Source organism: Brachyhypopomus gauderio, unplaced genomic scaffold (genome assembly GCF_052324685.1).
Source record: "Brachyhypopomus gauderio isolate BG-103 unplaced genomic scaffold, BGAUD_0.2 sc34, whole genome shotgun sequence".
Classification (NCBI taxonomy): Eukaryota; Metazoa; Chordata; class Actinopteri; order Gymnotiformes; family Hypopomidae; genus Brachyhypopomus; species Brachyhypopomus gauderio.
The window spans coordinates 2,330,067-2,344,458 of NW_027506866.1; the positions used below are offsets into that span (position 1 = coordinate 2,330,067).

General features: G+C 38.6%; 1 protein-coding gene across 2 annotated transcripts; it reads right to left on the reverse strand.

Moving 5' to 3' along the window:
- Nucleotides 1–1,878: 1,878 nt before the first annotated feature.
- map1sb (microtubule-associated protein 1Sb) lies at nt 1,879–14,302 on the reverse strand. 2 transcript variants are annotated; one of them, XM_076984818.1, is made up of 7 exons: nt 14,149–14,302; nt 12,648–12,749; nt 8,766–8,848; nt 8,232–8,372; nt 4,941–8,097; nt 4,604–4,809; nt 1,879–4,427 (listed from the first exon to the last, which is right to left on the reverse strand). In XM_076984818.1, the coding sequence occupies exons 1-7, from the start codon at nt 14,294–14,296 to the stop codon at nt 4,260–4,262; spliced, it is 4,005 nt and encodes a 1,334-aa protein (XP_076840933.1). In that variant the 5' UTR covers nt 14,297–14,302; the 3' UTR covers nt 1,879–4,259. The 2 variants fall into 2 exon arrangements, with proteins under 2 accessions (XP_076840933.1, XP_076840932.1); XM_076984817.1 differs by having other exon boundaries at nt 1,885–4,427; nt 4,604–4,812.
- Between the last annotated feature and the right edge of the window lie 90 nt (nt 14,303–14,392).

A 14,392-nucleotide genomic window follows, 5' to 3' on the forward strand; every position in this document is an offset into this window, starting at 1 on the left:
AAAGGCCTACCTTATGACTCCCTATTCAGATCCTGCACCTGGACCACAGTCCCGCTACAATCAGGCCCACAGCAAAACCAGGGCAAGAATTTAAATGACCCTAGGAATCCTCGAGGCCAGGTTCCAGTGCCTGAAGAGGCTCAGAGTAACCCCTGATAGGGCGTGCCACATAATAATGGCATATGTGGTATTACACAACATTGCAACCATCCAGGAAGAGTGACAGTCTACCATCTCTGTCATGCCCACAGACGAGGAACCTTACATGCATGTGGGTGACAACAGAGATGGTGGAATTGTCAGAGACTCCATCTGCAATCACTGCTTTCCACATTAAATCATGCACCACCACCCACCCCACCATCCACCCTGTAACCTTTTAATATACATTACAGACAAATTCACTGTTATGTTTCATTATTTCATTTTTCCTGTAAATAAATATATTTTATAATATATTTTAAGAATAAGATATGTACAGCCATACCACTTTGTACAATATTCTTATACTTAATTTTTATCTGATGCCACACCACTCAGATTAGACCTGGAATTAGTAAGTGTTCAATTTTAAAAATATTTAAAAACTCAATACAGTATTATAAAGGTGGAGAAAATAATCATATAATCGCACCCTTCTGCTAAATATAAAAATATCATTTTCACTCACGCATTAACTCTGTTGGCAATTTTTTGACATGCTGACTGACTTTCTCTAGCAGCTACCGCAGTATTACATTTACATTTAATAATATCTAAATATTCTGCATACGCAGTCATTAATACTTCAAGCTACAGTGGTGTGAAATACGATGTTCGGCTGATTTTCGCGTTTAAGTCCATGATAAATCCTATTTATCAGCGTTCCATTAACCCAAAGGAGGGGGTGGCGAGTGTAAATTGTTTGTTGACGGGGGGGGGGGGGGGGGTGGGGGTGGAGGGTGGGGGGGTACGTGGCGAACGTAAATTAATTACTATATCGCGATCTATCGATCACCGGTGGTTGGCGCCAGAGCGAACTAGTAACTCATTGAATCATAGATATGGATCAGAGGTAAATAAACTAGATTTTTCTTTCGGCGTGAGAAATCGGAAGTGTGGCGTGAGAGCGTCTGAAGACGGTCAAATGCGTGTGTCTCACGTTCAATGCGTGAGAGTTGGCAACCCTGTATGTTTTATTATTCTTACCCAACTTTGTTCAGACACATCTTTTAATTCTGTATTTATCTACAGTATTATTCAACTCTAGAACTCCTGTCACTCGTGTGCTGTGAACCTGTTCTCCCAGTGCTGGGCTACTGAACTCTTGAGGTCTGTACGCATGTTTAATCCTATCTATGAACACTGAAAGCTATGAATCAGAATAAAAGTGAGTAAAAGAATAAAAAAGTGTGGATCATAATAAATGACCACTTGGCTGCAGTTAATTTGCAAGCATTCACTTGCAAATTGTGCTAGCATTCTTTTATCATTTCCACATTAGCACTGAATTGTTGGCATGTTGAGGAACAATTTTATTCACCTTTGACATAGCCATACGCTTCTAGTTTGCTCTAGAAGTCAAAATGTTTTACATTCTGAAAATGTGTGTGCAATTAATCAGTGTTACACTGGGTAATAGTGGAACCTCACTATTACTCAACATAATACTGACTGCAGATATATTGAGTCACATTTGACAGGCTGATGATGGACCACAAGGGGGAGCCATAAGCTTTTGCCTGCATCATTGAATCTGAAACCTGCATTAATACGTTGAAAATATATCCTATGCAAGTACATAAACACTTAACATAAACAAATATATGGTATTTGCAAGTATATAAACAAATATATGGTATATTTGGTATAAAATGATATACTGTGCTGTTACATTACATTTCCTCTGGTCTTCAAAATTGCAACACAGGACATAAATTTTCTATAGCTTACAAGTTTATAAAGCCTTTTTGTTTATTGTTAAATTAAGCAGTGAGAAATCAGTACATACAAACACAGAGTAGGAGAGCAGTGGGCTCATAACTCTTAACAGAATTTACACTTGCTGTTACATTTGACCATATTTGACATTATAGGCAGTTTATTTTCAGAACAAGCAAGTTACAAAAGTTAATAATTCAATGGGAACAATAAAACAGTAATTCCACACTTCAGCTATAACACACTAGTCAACAATGATTTGTTTTCAGAAATTCTATATCACCCTATAGTTTTTTCTAGTATACTTAGATGAATTTAGTACTGAAATGTGGTATACAGGAAAGTGGGTCGCCTTTATGTTGGCAGACTATTAGACACTGAAGAGGGATGTTCACGAGACCAAATATAGGCAGAACTATTGCATTTATATATATTTTAAATGTAATAGTTTAATTTATGTTATTTAAGTTATTTATGTTGTTTGGTATTGCACTTATGCTTATTTTGTATATCCTTCTAGGTATTAGCACTGATTGCTATATCTAGTATCTTTTCTAGTCTCTTAGTTCAGTGGTCTCTTGGACTCTGCCCTACTGTACTGGCTGGGTGCATTATAGGAGTAGATGACACCAATTTTTATAAGTCGCTTTGGATAAGATGCTGCAAACGGACTCTAGTCAGTTCAACACAGTGCTTTCATTTTCTAAACACAACCTCTTTACAAGGCTTTTGCATTTACTGTTGAATTCAGCATGGACAAGTTGAAGTTCATGCACACGCTATAAGTGATTTATGTACATGTATGTTTGAGTGTCCTGTCACTCCAAAACCACATGTGACAGAATTATTCTAAAAGCACATTTGGATTCAACATAAAAAGTATTTTTTTCCTATACTTTTCCACCTAATTTTTTTCATATGGCAATCCTAGTCCTCAAGTCCCCTGCAATGCATATTTTAGTGTTTTCAAATAATCAGCTTATTATCATAAGCACTTCATGAGCTGATTCAGGTATTTCAGAGCAGGGAGACAACTGTTCATTGAACATGGGGTCCCTAGGATTAGTATTACAAAAGCAATGACAGAAATGTCCAATGATTAATCAATATCATGTGTTCTGACAATAATTAGGTTTGAAATGTTAAAAGAATACTTTTTCATGGGCTTCTATGCATTATTTAGGTACTGGATTTTACTTGAATTAACTATTAATTTCTGACAATACTCTACTACATATGGACAGTAAACCATTGTATATAGGTACAATGATATGCACTACAAAAAAGATAAATATTTTTCTAATATCCTTTCATGTTTAGGAGTGTTAACATTTTGTACATGAAAGGAATACTGGAATATCATTATGTATATGAAAATACCATGATAAGTGCATTTTTAAATCACATAACAGTCATAACAGAAAGTTAGCTCACTGTCCAGCTGCTTACCAGTCAGTCATGGTTAACTGCACCTGATTAACCTGATTACCTTCTGAGCAGTAGTCAAACTTTTAAAAATAACAATTGGGATATGGAGGCAGTGTGATAGAGGGATATGAGGGGTATTAAATAATATATCTCATGCCTGTCTGAATCTGAATTACAGTGGCTGCACATGCTGAATCAACTCCACTGTATGGGAGAGGAAGTTGCCAGATTGTCTGATGCATTTTGCTCCAATTGTGATTTGGTTTGAAGAACTTGTCTATAGATAGAATTACAATATGAGCAGTAGATAATATATGTGATATCATATCTCAAGATTGGTCAATCAGGAATGCAGAGGGGGCATGACTTAGCAGGATGGTTATTGTCTCTTTATTTACTGGGTGGATAGCTCACCTCATTTCCTTTCTCTGAGCCCTGCTTATGTGTATATATGACATGCCTTTGGTTTGACATAGATTTGCTGTGGATTTGTGCAAGCTATAAAGCATTCTGGGTTTGGTTTTATGTATTTAATTATCAAAAATATTGCGTATACCCTGTGTGGATCTCATGCCGTATCTCATTGCAATTATCACACATATTTTCTGAGCTTTTTAAGTTGAAGAAGGTTTATAAAGTTTGCCAACAAAACATTATTCTTCCAAACAGAAAAATATAAAAAAAACTACATGCAACACTTTATAGACTGAAGAATGACCCATGTTGTGAGCTAGTTAACACTGTGCACATTTGCTAATGTAAAATGTATCTTACAAGTTGTAGAGGCCTTGTGTCTCTCATTGCTCAAGTTATCAAACTTTGAAGGTGTAGGTTTTTCTATGTTCTTTGAGTCCTATGAATACCCACACCATGAATACTCATGCTACAAGATGTGGGTATTTTTTTAAGTGCTAAGGAGAGAATGTAAACTCCACTTTACAGGCAGGGAATGTCTCTTCCTGCATGGCCACTGTGCTGTTACTGCCTAAGACTGTGATGTTCAGTTGCCTTTGTCTCTCTCGTGTCTGCTGGTACCACTCATGAATTACCATCGATTCAAACGTGGGAATTAAAGTCACCTGCAGAAAAGAAGCAACACAAACTGAGTTACATGACTTTGCATAGAGACCCAACTTCTTTCAACATAGGCAAGGTCTGTATTGGATGCCTTGAATACAACTGACTGGTCATGACAATATTTTTGATTAAATTATAAAAATGCATATGTGATTAAAAAGGCTATGTATGAACTAACCGGCACATGGTCAGGCCATGACGACTTGCCATCCAGTAAGGCATCCAGAACAGGTCTCATTATGGTTTCTTTTAGAGGATCGTCCCCACTTATGATGTAACAGGATGATCGCAAGCGGCAGAAGAATTCAAGGTCAACAGTGGACGACGCGTGGCCAGAGGGAAGATATGCTAGGTCCAGATACACGAAGGTGCCACCTTTGTTACCTGCTGATTTGAATAGAATCTTGTTCATTTAATAGAATCATATTTATTTAAACAATCTGGGCATAGATTATCATGATGTTAGTGGTAATGTGCGTCGTGCTATTCAAATACTTTCACATAACTGTTCATACCTGCTGGAGTTGGTCTTTTTGGAGTAGAATGTGACACTGAAGAGTCCACAGTGACATTTGACCTCCCGCCACTAACTGATCCATTTTGATTTCCAGTCTTCGTTTTGCTGGCTTGAAATAATCTACTAGATGTCATTTTCTGTGTTACTCTGTGCGTTTTCTGTTTCTTTGCAGCACCCATCTTGACATTGTTGCTAGGGTCAGGCATGCAGGCCCCTGGGGGGGGTGGGGGGGGTGCCGAGTCCTTCACAGGGACTGGCGGAGGGTCATGTGGTGGGGACTTATTTATTCTTTGCATATTTAAACCATCTATGTTCTGAGAGAAGAGATGCACACCATCCTCATCAGAATCTAATGCACCATCTGTAGTGATGGACGGGCATTCCTCTATTCCAGGATACATGTCCAAATCTGAGGCAGTTGGGAAATAATCACTCGCAGAAGTGAGAGGCGTGTCTTGGGAAGGGCAAGTGGCTTTGCTTCCTAAGAATGCCAGTGGCAGAGGTTTGGTCACTTCCTGTGAGTGGTCACTGTCGTCTGAGAGATCGTGGGGGCTTGTATTGTTAAGTCTGGGTGTGGGTGGCTGTGGCTGTGTCTCAGGAGGTTTAAAATGCTTGAACTCACAAGGAGAGACCAGACACAGATCAACATCATGTGCCATGTCAAACATCAGGTTTTGTGTTCCAGGTGGACATCCATCCAAGCCATCATTTATAACCCTCTTTGTATGGGGTATCTTTAAAGACAAAGACATCCCTACTTTGAAATCAGAATCTACATAATGCCCATTGGAGTACAGGGTCTCATGCTCATTAGTGGATTCACTGACTGTAGAAAGTACCTGTTCAAAGGACATTGACAAAGACTCATCAACCTCAGTGGACTGTGGTGAGCTAACTTCTGCAGGCATGGAGTGGGTAGTGGTGACGGAGGGGGATATATCAGGGCCGATGTCTTTGAAAGAACTCAGTGATAAGAAGCTGGAGTGTTTCTCTTTGGAGGAGGTGGAGTTGCTGTCTTGATTACTTTTTGGACATTCTGGATATCCTGGATTTTTACAGGGTCCTACATCCTGACTGTCTGACCCTAGGCACATCTTAGCTTCTAGGCTGCTGTGGTCTCTGGAGGCCCAGGTCTCCTCAGGGGACAGGTGATATGGTGTATGGCCAGCACTTTTTGGGCCAGATTCTGCAGAACTCAACTCGAGGGTCTTCTCATCAGGGCTGACACAAACTTCATTTCCACATTTGGAGAGACTGTCTTTCATGGCTCCATCAAGTAAAGTATATTCAGTAGGTGTGAGGTCCACATGCACAATGTGCTCACATTTTGGAGTTTTGACAAAGAAGGCAGAGGCCTCAACGACCTTGCTTGGATTCAGCAAGGTTTCTCTACACCCTAATCTCTCTGGACTCCCATGGTAATTATTTAGATTTTCCTCATCCAGAGGAAGATGCTCAGTGTGTTCACTAGCAGGGATATTATTTGCCTGCTTCTGCTCCATTTCCTGAACCTCAGATCTCATATATGTAGAAGATGAAACTGAGTGATGTGGATCCTCCCAATCAACTGAAATCTTCTGATTTTGCTGCTCTTTGTTAGATTTGTTGTTTTTAAAATTTTCCTCTATCCCTTTGTTTACTTTTCTTTCAGCTTTCTTTGGATTTGCTGACCTAACTGGATCTAAAGGATTGGCTTTCTTTACATCTTTTCCTGGAAAAATATTTTTTCCCTCTTCTGTCATAACATCTTTTTTTTGCTCATTCTTCATTATGTTAATAGAAGAACCCTTTTTACCTGGCATTTTCCGCAGCCCATTTTCTTGTTTTTTTGACACAGATACAGTAGTCTTTACTTCTTGTTTAAGGCCCTTAAAAGACTCTTTTCTTGTAACCACTTTTTCAGGTTTGGGGAGTTTTAGTTTGGCACCATTTTCTACATATTTCGGTCTTTCTTCACCTGTTGAGTCATTACCATTCACTCCTTTGGCATTGTTCTTTAGTTCTATATATCCATAGGCTAACCGGTCCTTTGAAGAGGCACTGCCACTCCTGGACTCCTTCATTACAGACTTCTGGCCATCCTGGCTCTCCACATGTTTTGGGACCTTTTCTAAATTTGAGGGTTCAATGTCTTTGGAGCAGACTACAGGTCGCTTGAGAAACTCTAGGTGTTTCAGCCTCTCCAGACCCTCTAGTATTTTCCTTTGTGGTGTAGAACCAGGGAAAAGAACTCGGATAATTTTTTCATGTGGGCTGGCAGGATGCCACACAAGTAAAGTGCAGATAGAGACTAGAGAAGTTAAGGGAGCCTCTGAGCCTTTGGGGTTGGAGCTGTTCTCTGGCCAGTTATGCATGAAAGCTTCAAACTCTTTGCTTGGTTTTACTGGATTAAGAACATATAGTTCAAGACACCCCACTCCCATCTTCTGAAACAGAATTACAGGTTCTATTGGACCACTGGAATTGCGCACTAGTGGTTCTGGTGAGATTTTAAGTTTCTCCAGATGACATAAGGTAAGGGCTGCTTGATCACTACTTTGTAATATATTTGGGTCACCACTAAGTTTTTTCAACCTTTTTGGTGCATTGAGGAAAACTACACCTAACTCTGGAGACACTAAATTTCTAAGCCATTGCTCATTCTCCGTGGAGACAGAGAAATCATATCCTTCAAGCTCGGCAACCTTCCTCTCAAACAGGCTGTTAATCCCCGGTAGGTTATCAGTCCCAAGGTGTGTAAGCATAATGGCGTCAACACGGTCAAGATGCCTCACCAGCTTCCAGAAGCAAGAGCATGGGTCTGCCCCACCATTAACAAGGACATTGAACCCATTGACTGCAAAGAATGCACAGTCTCCTCTACCACCTGGAAAGATGTAACAGCAGGGGCGACAGAGTTTCAGGAAACCCACTGTACTCGGAGGCTCCAGGAGATCAAATGGAGACTGGGAGTCTAGGGTCTTAGTGAGATGATCTGTGAACTCTTGAAAGCCCTCCATTTTGGGTAGCACCATTAGAGGGTTCACCTTAACGTCTATTATATCTTGTGTCACTTGTTTCCCATGAACACAGTTCTTCCATTTTCCATTCTTGGGGCAACTCAGAGTCAGACTTGCTTTGCCAGATGTGTTTATAGAATCCAGAATTGGTTGAATCTGTTTAATATAAAGGGAATAAGACAATCACTGTGAAAAATCAGCATTTATATTTCTGTGTCAGTTTGGTCCATGCAGTTCCTGATGTAGATCATAAAACTGGGACATATGATTAATCATGTTAAAGCACAGACCTTCTCATCAGCAAAGATCTGAGTGAAATGATTTGGACTGAAGTGTCCTGTGTGTAGGACTAGATCTCCTGTGTCCTCCAGAGACTGTCCCACAAGCACAAGGAGCTTGTGTTGAGACGTGTCCCACATCAGGCTGTTAACCTGCATGAGGTCACTGAAATTTTAGAATACCACCAACTGGCAAAATAATTTCATACATTTTTTACAGGGCTGCTGACTGATTACCACTGATAAATTTTGATTTCTTTCACATGCAGACTCTTTATATAGGGAGTTTTTCCTCGCCATTGTTGCCTTTGGCTTGCTCATTAGGGATCTGGACTCATACGATTGTAAAGTTGCTTTGTGACAACATGTGTTGTGAAAAGCACTATATAAATAAATTTGACTTTGACTTTATCTGCACAATTACCTTACACTTAAAATTCACATTTCATAAAAACACAAATTGGAAAGTTTAAATACAGTTGAGATTCAGCCCTATAATCTCTGGAGGCAAATCTAGGTGGAGAATCGAATACTTCATAAACAAACCTCTGAGCAGAGAGCCTCTTCTGAGGGATTAACCACCACCCTGGAGTTGAGAACACTTGAACTATATTGAAATATCTGTTGACCTACAGACACAAAGTGGTTAAAAAATGAGATGGACAGTCAAGGTAGCAATGGCTTAGTAGGCAAATCTGTATGGCAAGTCATGTTGATCTTAAAACCTATTTAGATTTAGATCTAAATAGTAGATCTTAAAACCTGGAGAAACTTAAAAATAGTTGATCTTTAAACCTATTTAGATTTCAAAGCAGCTAGATTACAAAAGGAAGAATAAAAACTAAACATTTGGAAACTTTCCACCAGACAATCAAGAGGAAACAAGCAAGCAGCCAAACTGACTTCATCTGAGAAAACTGAATGCAAAAATAAATGAACAGCTACATTAGACTGAACCAAAACAACATGGTCCCTTGACAAAAGCAGCCCCCAACAATGTTTCTTTTTAATATTCAAAATCTTAGATGCATCTGAACTTTAGTATGAGCTAAAGAAAATACCACATAGAAGAATAAATAACATATACGGTACATGTGGACAAGTTCAGTTGTTTCTTCAACACACGTCTTATCTCATTTGAAGAGCTCACAGGAGTGCTGATGCACTAAACCTAAGCAGCTTTCCTAGCATTTCCTTTCTGAGACTGTTCAATAACTACCAAAATGCAGTGACAGCAGCTGTTTAACAGTTAGCAAAGTTACTTGATTGATTCCAACATGAGAATGATGATATAGGATCAGTTCTGTAAATCTTAATGAGTAAGTTCAATTACACTCAACTTACATTTTCCGACTGTATTCTATCCCTTATATGTCCCTTATTGTTTACCTATCACTATCATCATAAGCCAAGTACAGGTTTTGCCCAATGTATATGAAAAAAGAATTTTCAAGGCTTCCAAATAAGAATATTTCACTGCAGCTTTAACTTCCTTAATCAGAGCAGAGGGGCAGCAGCAGTTCCTTCCTGTCTTTCTTTGAGGGCTGAAATACACACCAGATATGAGACACATTTCAGAGCTCTCATAACCAATATGAAACATATAAGCCATAGTTCTGTTTATGCTGAACTACACTTGAATCAAACTTCACACATTGCATAAGACACTAGATATTTGTTTAGTTAGTCAATAGTGCTTTTGTATTGTCTTATAAATGACACACAAACAGTTCTCTACTCGAATTAGGGCTTTCAGTGCATTCATGTTGTTTACAAAAACCAGAATATATGTAATATAAAAACAAAGTCACTCAATGTTCTTGGCTGAATAATACATACAGATAATTTTCTGTATTAAAATACAGCATGATGTTTTTGTGTTAATATGAACAAGTATTTTGCATCTTCTTTAAAATTATTTTTAGATCTTCTGAAATGATTAGCTTTTTAAGGAGAAAGTAGGAATATAATTGGAATAATAATAACAACCCAACATTAGAGTAATTTGTATAAATATACAATTTTTCCGCAAAATACAAAACTTGAACTCCTTTAATATTATATTTTAATTACATAAACCCTTAATAATCCTAATATTTTAATTACATAACCCCCATTTAAGATTAGATAAACTTACATATGGTTAGAATGTTAATTAATGAATTAATTAAACAGATTGGAAAACAAAATTGAGGTATTTATAATAAATGTTCTTCTTGTCCATGCAACATCCAACATCATTTTGCATTAGTGTCAGTGAGAAATAACATATTTTAGATTTACAAACATTTTGCAAACATTAAATTCACAGAGGATTTTTCTTTGCTGCTAAAGAAAGCAACATATTAAGTAACAAACCACTTTCCAAAAAAAAGAAAGAATTCAGGTTTTTCTATGGATATACAGTGAGGAAAATAAGTATTCGAACACCCTGTAACTTTGCAAGTTCTCACACTTAGAATTTCTCCCCCAATCATACATTGTGATTTCAGGATTTTGTGTAGATTATGTCTCACAGTGGACGTGCACCTAAGATGAACATCTCAGACCCCTCCATGATTTATAAGTGGAAGAACTTGCAAAGTCACAGGTTGTTTAAATACTTATTTTCCTCACAGTAGCTTAACATATCATTAAACAAATATAAGAGTCAAGTGCTAACAATCAGTGGTGTATTGTGCAGTATTAACAGAAGCAGCTACATTGAGAGAATAACGCTGGGTGATGGACAACCATACAAAAAATGCAAGACTGCTATAGATTGTAGCAGTCTAATGCTAGCAGACTAGTTTGAGGACAAGAAATGCAGTGGTCAGCCACAAAAACTGATTGCAGAGGACTTAAAGCACCTCTGACTTACTTACCTTTGAAATCAGAAGATAAGTAAAGAAAGCTCTGAGCACCACTCCAAGCTCAGTGCTAAAAAACCCCACAAAACAAACACTGGGACACTGGTACACTGCAATCTTGCTCAAAATGGTCTTCATAGAAGAAGCAACTTAAAAGCCATGGCTCAGACAAAAGCTTAACCATGCATTTGGGGGAGTCATTTCCACTGAGAAAATCTGTGCCCCCACAAAAGACATTAGAAAATATATTACATTTGGCTTCTTTTGTGAGCTGTTAATTTGTTAATTTGTCATCTGTGTCTCTTGCTATTTGCTTTCTATTTTCAATTTACTTCCGTTAGCTTAGCATATAAGGCAATAGTTAGCTTTCAGCTACAGTGTAGCTTTCTGCTACACTGTATTCCGTTCTTTATAAATGTAGCTAGCTAAACAGCATTATAACATTTAATAAATCTCATAATACAACAGAAAATGGATGTCTTGGACAGGAAACAAAATTTTCAGAGGCTATTTGAGTTACTTGATGAATTCCTCCAGATTTTGTGGTCATTTGTTTACGTTAGTGGTCACCAAAGTCATATGAGTAATATGACTTTGTAGTATTATCAAATTTAAGATACCATAGCTGGGTCCCTCGCAACCAGTGGTTATTCACTAGTTGTTTAAGTTGGGCTATTACTTACATCTCAACTCGAGTGTGTTTTTCCACTTTCTCCACTTTTTTCCACTGGTCTATACCATGATTATGCCCTTGGACTTAGGCAAGAAATAAAGCCAGTTGTCTCATTTAGCCAAAAAAGAAATAAGTACAGTAGAATGGAAGAAGGTCCTCTGGACTGATGATTCTTATTTTCACATTTTTTGCTCCAACAGAAGGACATTTGTATGCCAAAGGGCTTTAAAATGCTACATGGATCAGTGTCAACATTCAACAGTCAAGCACAGTGGAGGTTCTGTGCAGGTTTGCCAAAGTCAGAAGTATCTCCAGCAAAAAGAACAAGACGTTTTACGATGATGATATGGGCCCCTGTGGACCCTGAATTCAACTAGTCAATGTAGGATAACATGTTTTTTTAGTGTATTAAAATTACAATTGCATTACGTTCCATTAATTTTGTGTTTTCATTATTTCAGTTCTTTTTGGTGGTTTGGTAGCAGAGAGCAAAATGTGAGTGCAAACAAAATGAGAAGTTTATTAATGCAATAACAAATTAAAGACTATTGAATGTCAAAGACAGCATAAGCTACAACAAGATCCACGTAGTCTTTTTAATCTCACTACAACCACAGGCTTCTGTCTCATTGCAAAGTAAAATGCAAAGCCTGTGGGTGTAAATACAGGCACTGATGAGAGTGAACAGGGAGCATGTCTGAGGAATGACTGATTAATAGGCTGGTGATGTGATTGGGATCAGGAGAGTGAGGAGAAGCGGTGTGGGCCGGTGTGAGCCGGTGTGAGCATGTCTGGGCTTGTCCCTCTGGCTGAATGCCAACTGGATTATCACAAGATATTTGAATATATGTAGAAATGGTTGTTAAGTGAACAAACATTTGAAATGTGCAGATAAAATTGACTTACCTTTAACATCAATGGTAGGATGAGAAGAATGGTGAGCAACAAACAGTTTAAGCTGTTCATCCAAATTACATATGGTCAGATCCACGTCCCATGAACGGATCCCTGAAAAATATAATCAGAATGTCAAAATATGAAGCAAACTTGACAGAAATGCCTGTGTTGTAATGACATTCCCTGTTGCTGTACAAAGTTGTGTCATTTTTTGATTAATGGAAAAAGTGTGACTCCATGTAATCTGCTTGTTAAATTAAACATCATTGGACACATAGACCCCAACTCTATCGTAACAGATTTGATCATGTTTAATATAACTCCCTGCAACCATAGTCCTCTGAGGTCAACTCACAGGGTAGATTTGCCACAGTTTTACCACAGTTTTACCACAGTTTTACCACATTTTACCACAGTATTACCACAGTATTACCACAGTATTACCACAGTTTTACCACAGTTTTACCACAGTATTACCACAGTTTTACCACAGTATTACCACAGTTTTACCACAGTTTTACCACAGTTCAGCCCTACAACGAGGATTATTCAGTGCTGCTTACCACAGCAATACATGGGCAGAATTAAGGCAGATGGTGAAATTGGAGGATGAACACTGGAATAATGCAGTGATGTGCCCAGGGAGTTGGAGGATGAACACTGGAATAATGCAGTGATGTGTCCAGGGACTTGACAAGCTGCATGTTCTGCTGATGTGCCTAGCAACAGAGTTGCCAGTATCCAGCTTCAGGGAGCACATACTATGCACACATCCCTTAGTATGCAGTGAAATATGCTTAATACGCTTGTACTGTATGTGTGTGTGTGTGTGTGTAAATATGCGTGTATTTCCCCCATCTCTCTCTCTCTCTCTCTCTCTCTCTCTCTCTCTCTCTCTCTCTCTCTCTCTCTCTCTCTCTCTCTCTCTCTCTCACACACACACACATGAGCAGACATGTAAATCACGTAGAGCTGCCTGATGTTTTTCTGGTGTGCCTCATCTCTCAACGTCGACATGTCAGATATTTAACATATTTAAAATAGTGACCAATCAGTGCATTACTGTGTGACCACGTGAGGATAATTTAATATCGATAATATCTTAATATAATCGATAATGCGGCCAGATGAGAAGAAAAAGTGGAGACTTGCTCGGCTGCACCTTCCCGTCGTGAAGACTGCAGTGCGCGGTGGTGCGCATGTAAAGGTTATTTGGTAAACATCAATGCTGATCTACGTAGTCCATATCAAATGTCTATCACAAAAATCATAGACATTCGTTTTAGAAATCCTAGACAAAAAATCACAGTATGATTGTCTATCGTTTTTGATAGTGACTGTTGGCAAGGATACGACAAGAGTAAATACCAAGAAAACTAAAAGACTTTACGGCCACTGCAACATAGAACAGAAGAGAAATATTGCTGTCAGCTGATTTGCCGTTACAATAGCGTATGGTGAGCAAACTTCGTATTTAATTTCCTTAAACTCAAATACAAAAACACATTACCTCTTTCAATATCCACCACAACGTAGTCGAGTATATTTGGCCGATAGAGTGCGCCGACGACTATCAGCATTGAGTATTTGTCACTGCTGAAACCAGGATGAGCGGCTTGGTTCTGCGGTTCCGCTGCTCCCATAATCCCCGACGCCATGTTGGAAAGTTGTGCTTATGATGTCATACACAAACAATAACGCATTACCGGAGAAAGCCCAAAAGTCATATGGACCTGAGATTGACCAATCCGTAT

Excerpts from the sequence above, each read along its gene's own strand:
- map1sb (XM_076984817.1), bottom strand. The coding sequence starts at position 14,296 with ATGGCGTCGGGGATTATGGGAGCAGCGGAACCGCAGAACCAAGCCGCT. Across the intron at positions 4,813-4,940 it reads AAAAAGACCAACTCCAGCAG|CAGGTAACAAAGGTGGCACC; the intron begins GTATGAACAGTT and ends TATTCAAATCAG. Across the intron at positions 4,428-4,603 it reads CATGGCCTGACCATGTGCCG|GTGACTTTAATTCCCACGTT; the intron begins GTTAGTTCATAC and ends TCTTTTCTGCAG.